This window comes from Oncorhynchus mykiss, chromosome 16 (genome assembly GCF_013265735.2).
Source record: "Oncorhynchus mykiss isolate Arlee chromosome 16, USDA_OmykA_1.1, whole genome shotgun sequence".
Taxonomy (NCBI): domain Eukaryota; kingdom Metazoa; phylum Chordata; class Actinopteri; order Salmoniformes; family Salmonidae; genus Oncorhynchus; species Oncorhynchus mykiss.
In genome coordinates, this window is record NC_048580.1 from 13,931,011 (window position 1) to 13,936,451 (window position 5,441).

Here is a 5,441-nt window from a genome sequence, read left to right on the forward strand (position 1 = left end):
CCAGTCTGGACCCGTCTAGTGTATGCTCAAACATCTGGCAGCTCATCACATCTTGGTTAATGAGGCATCTGTCTGTCCAATGCTGTCCATGAACCTACCCTGCATAGCTATTCGTCTCTTCAGGATTCTTCAAATCAAGTGAGGCTCTCTGCGCGCCGTGCGTCACGTGACACTGGAAACATAGTGTACCATCGAGGCATGGACCAGACCCTGACCTACTGCTCTCAGCTATGGTGACCACATTTATGATGCATCCATTTAGAGACAGTCCCAAGGTTTCAGGACGTTTGTGTTCGTTCTAAATTCTCTTAACTCCCTTGTTTGAATGGGTCACCCCTGTATATATGAACTTTGTTATGAGTCACACCACTTTAATAATTTGTTCACCGTTTAGTCACTAAATGTAATTAAAGGCTCTATATCAATCAGATCCGCTTTAGCCGACATCCGCATAGCAGTTGTTTTGGCGGTGTCGGAGGTGGAACTGCATTAGAATTGTCAAATCCGCAAGAGGCTTTTAGCATATCTAAAGCGGACCATGCCATTGGCTGCACGGAGTTGCATTACAAGAACTCCCACGCAGCCTTGTTTACAAGTTTGAACACTGGAATGGTAGATGTCGTCTTGACCTCAATTAAGCTGATAGAAATCCTCTATTATTTAATTTAATGATTTTACATTTGAGCATCATTATTTCTATATAGCCTACACTTCCTTGTTCTAAACTTCTAACGAGAGTGGGACAGGTGTGGCTTCGTGACAATGATCAAGAGCAGCTACTCACCAATTTGACAGCTCCAATGCAGTTCCACCTCCGACATCGCCGAAACATCAGGCATGCCGGTTTTGGCTATCGCCGGTTAATGCTTGATCTGATTGAATCTAGGTCTAAGGAGGTTCTACTTGAGCTTAGACAATGGTATTGCATGAGAAGGTGATGCCAGCCGGGTAATTCCTCTTAGAAAATATTTGTTAACCTAAAATCCAGATTGAAAAGTCAAGAGTCTTTCACACTATAAACATTAGATTTTATTTCTGAAAGGAACAGAGAAAACAGTAAACCATTTCACACACAGAGACCCTTCCTTGCAGTAGAAAAAGATGCTGGCGGTTAGACACCATGGCTCGTGTCATAGCCCTTTGCATTCTGCCTCATGCTTATTTACACTTGAACAAACAAAGCAGCTGACAATGTTCACCACTTCCTGGTAAACTCTGAAGCCTCAGTCCCAAGGCATAGCCCTCTAACACTGACCTCTTTTCCATTCATTTCCCTTTTAAACACTTCCCTTACTTAGTCGTACATTCCTTAAATAACATCCCCACTCTCCTCATTCTCTTTCCCCTATTTCCCATAGGAGCATTCACATACCACGGGTTCATGAAACACATTGAAGATAGAATAGCACTTACATACAGTAGCAGCAAACATTAAGAGGTTAGGAAGAGCATATAAAATGCGTTTGCATGTAAAGGCTTTTCAAAAATACAATGGACGTATGTATGAAATCCTTTGTGCAAAACAAAGGTAGGTGCTCCATTTAGGCCTACACCTAGTTGATAATATGCTGGGGTATAGTCATGCATATTTACCTGTATTGCTTTTCTTTTTTGTTTACCTGAAAGTCCTCACTCAAACGGTGCCATGAAACACTGAAGCAACTTCAATATGAAGTTCGTCATGCTGTACCAAATTATTCCACTTTCAACGTCTCATTCTTTCACATTCTCACATTTAAAAGGCATACTGTATTTCGGTCAGTGCAAAGACTGCTCTGGAACTGTCAACCATGTCCGTCAACATTCGGGCGACTTACGTTATACTGACATTTTGATGGCTTACCTTTATGTCTAACGGCAAGGAATAGTTCCATCTCTTACAGGGCAAGTAAAGCTAATTCTGTTGATATAAAACTCACCAAAACAGATCTCCATGTACAAAATGTTAAGTGCAGGCTCCCAAATCTGGAGTTATCTTTCTCTTTTTGAAAAAGCCTTAGAGCTAGATTAAATCCGTAGAGCTGGAGTATTGCGACAGATCCGAGTTATAGCGCAAATTAAATTTAAAGGCAATGTTCCTATGTTCGTGGAGACTGCATTTACGGTAAACGTTGCATATTTCGGCTCAATCGGAAATTACCTTGAAATTTTAACAGATCTTTCGCGATACGGATTGAATCCAGTCCCTACTCGCTGTGTATACAGGTGGTGAAGTAATGCCATTGTATGACCAACAGCTTAACCTCATCCCCAGGCTCGGATTGCTGGCGCATAGAGTAGTCTCGACAGAGTGAGCGGGCTGGTGGCCGAGATTACAAACAGCTTAATGGACAATCAAATTAACATTATAAAAGGAAGGCATCTATGTTACAACAACTCATGATTTACCACATTTTTTAAATTCACTACAAAAATTGTACACTTTTAAAGTCTTAACCAATTTCTAGATATCTCAACCTTAAAATGCACTTTGCTATTTGTTGTTAATTCTAGCTATATGGCGGCATTTTACCACAATGCTTTATGTTGAGTACTGGTCACAGTGATTAGGGGGTTAACAGGATGATAAGATGCTTACAGGCTCAAACTGTTGTTTGTAGATTTCTATACCTTCACATATACCCCCAAACATGAAGAGAAAGAAACCCATTATGAACCTTTCCATTGTGACAAAACAAACATGCCCACTAAAGCCCCACAATGACCTCAACTGTTGACTTGAACATCTTAACTGTTCAGATTGTGGTTATATCTTCATTGTTGAGGGGGGGGGGGGGGGGGGGGGGGGGGGGGGGGGGGGTCAGCCAGCACTCCCATGTGTACATACTATTACATTTTCTGTTGTCACTCCTCTTACATCAAGCAATTAGGAGTTGATTCTGTTGGAGAAGCTTGTGGATTTCTCATAAAAGCCTTGTTGTTGCTTCACCAGTATGGGGTTGTATTCTCTATGTGTCCCCAGCTTTGCCATTCAGGGAAGAATCCACTGGACGTTCTCGGGCTCCCAAACTGGTCAAACTCCATCTCCGGCCTCTTGCCGTCGCTCTTGAACTCCACTGGTGCGGTGGTCTGGATGATGGGGTTGCTGGTCTGGTCTGCATCTGTGTCGTTGTGGAGCAACTTGTAGTTCTTCTCATCGTTGTTGTCCCAGTACGTCTGATCCTGGGTGGTGAAGCATATGCAAAACTCCACACGCTCCTGTGAGGGCACAGAACTTGGCAGGTCGACAGTGAACGCGAAGGTGTCAGTGTCCAAACAACCGTACACATTGTTTAGGTACGTACTAGCAATGTCCGTGTGGGTTTTCCACGAGTCAAACGTTAGCCGGATGGAGACCGATTTCTCAAAGCTTACGTTCCTGACTTTCACAGTGCCGGTGAGCGACCGTTCCTGGAGTATGCAGTTTTCCAGACATACTTGGTTCTTCTTGAGCCGGTTCCTGAAGTCCAGATAATCTGCAGCGGGCTGTGGGAAATCCAGAGTAAAACTTTTCTCCACGGAGACCTTGAGGCCAGCGGTGGCATTGGCCAGGTCAGACAGGTCAAATTGCAGGTCAGACAGTGGGTCCTCCTCAAACTCCTTGAACACGTGGATGGCCGTTAGGGACATGCCTTTTGAGTCGGCAAAGACCACCCGCTTCTTCCCCTTGGCCCTGGCGCTCTTCCATCCCAGGCTGGAGTCCTCTAGCTGCTGCTTGGAGCTGATGCATGGCCTCAGTGGTTTGTAACGGTTGACCAGGTTTCGCGATCGGCAGTCCTCGTACGTGCTGAGGAAGCTGCGGAGGGGTGGAGAGCTTGCCAGGCAGATCCTCATGGCTACATCTACTGGCATTATGGGACCTGGCATTGGCCTGGGGTTCAACATGTGGAGGACCCTGTTGAAAAAGAAGAAAGCACCAGACAAGGTTAAAGGCTAAATAGTTATCTGTTTAGAGGAGACTGAAAATAGTAAAATGTAGTCTAACTAAGTAATGGAACGTTCCGAATGCAGCTGTGAAACCCTGACCTGATTTCACTGGACGTGCTACCTTCTCCCAGACCCCTGCTGACGTAGGTCATTAATTGAAGAGACCTGTCATCCAAATTAATCTGGCACAGATTTGTAAATATATATAATACATTTGTTCCTGGAACAGTTTGAAAATCTACACTGACAATAATGCTCAAAATAGTTTACAGCAGGCTATAATTAAGCAATAAGGCAGGAGGAGGTGTGGTATATGGCCAATATTTTTTATTTTATTTAACCTTTAACTAGTCAGTTAAGAACAAATTCTCAATATACAATGGATAATGACTGTCCTTATGCACTATGCAACGCAGAGTCACAAACCCCCGAGGTGCCTTATTGCTATTATAAACTGGTTAGCAACGTTATTAGAGCAGTAAAAATACATGTTGTCATATCCGTGGTAGACGGTCTGATATACCACAGCTGTCAGCCAATCAACATTCAAGGCTCGAACCACCCTGTTTATAATAAGCAATGGCCTACAAAAATCTAGAAAATAAATAGCTATCAACCTTTAAAACGTTTTTACTTACACTAGAATGGCTTTAACACATACAGGTTTAAGTTCGTAGCAATGATTTTGGGCAGTAGCCTAGGGCAGGGTTTCACAAACTTGGTCCTGGGTGAACACATTTTGTTTTTTGCCCTAGCACTACACAGCTGATTCAAATAACCAAAACATCATCAAGCATTGATTATTTGAATCAACTGTGTAGCGTTAGGGCAAAAGCCAATACGTGCACCCAGGGGGACAGGGTTGGGGAAACCCTGCACTATAGAATGGCCAGTCAATAAAACAATTAAGAAACAGTCTCCAAGGTAAAATAAAATTGGTCAGTGAGTGAGTTAATCATATTTCAGCCAGAGGTAATCTCACCTGGCATTCAAAAACGTTTATATTTAAGTAACGTTTCATGTTCTTTCATTGCGCAGTTCAAAATAATTGTCCCATCTATTTACTGTGCATCGAAGCGCTTCATCTTTGACGCACTGTGAGCTTACCTTGTGCAATTCATTGGAAAGACAAACACTTTAAATGTTGCTGGTGAATAAACGGACTAACTTTTTAAAAACTAAATCGAAAAAAATGTTATTTAGCCATTCCGATGAAATATGGTTGAGGTTCCTGAATGCTGCGTGGCACGCCCCCTTCCCCTCTGCAGTCCAGCTGTACTGTTAATGGCCTCCGCGTTTTCAATCGGTAGGCTACATCGGACGATTTGCATACTGCTTCACGTGAATACAGGATGATAGCCAATGGAGAAGCCAAACGAGGATGGCTCGAGCAATCAGCGAGCAGCTTTGCCTGTCTACAGTCCGCCCCAGGTGCTGAAACGTCTAGTCGGCTCAGGCTACGTTGAAGGATGGGGAGTGGAGGCGGAGATGGCTTGACAGAGTCATGATAGACCTCTACTGGTTGTTTTTCTGTT

The 5,441-nt window shown here is 43.5% G+C and overlaps 1 protein-coding gene across 3 annotated transcripts; it reads right to left on the reverse strand.

Moving 5' to 3' along the window:
* Positions 1 to 1,011: 1,011 nt before the first annotated feature.
* LOC110491403 (protein phosphatase 1 regulatory subunit 3C-B) lies at positions 1,012 to 5,213 on the reverse strand. 3 transcript variants are annotated; one of them, XM_021564818.2, is made up of 2 exons: positions 5,014 to 5,213; positions 1,012 to 3,874 (listed from the first exon to the last, which is right to left on the reverse strand). In XM_021564818.2, the coding sequence occupies exons 1-2, from the start codon at positions 5,025 to 5,027 to the stop codon at positions 2,926 to 2,928; spliced, it is 963 nt and encodes a 320-aa protein (XP_021420493.1). In that variant the 5' UTR covers positions 5,028 to 5,213; the 3' UTR covers positions 1,012 to 2,925. The 3 variants fall into 3 exon arrangements, with proteins under 3 accessions (XP_021420493.1, XP_036802140.1, XP_036802141.1); XM_036946245.1 differs by lacking the exon at positions 5,014 to 5,213 and adding an exon at positions 4,889 to 5,006; XM_036946246.1 differs by lacking the exon at positions 5,014 to 5,213 and adding an exon at positions 4,545 to 4,697.
* Positions 5,214 to 5,441: the final 228 nt, after the last annotated feature.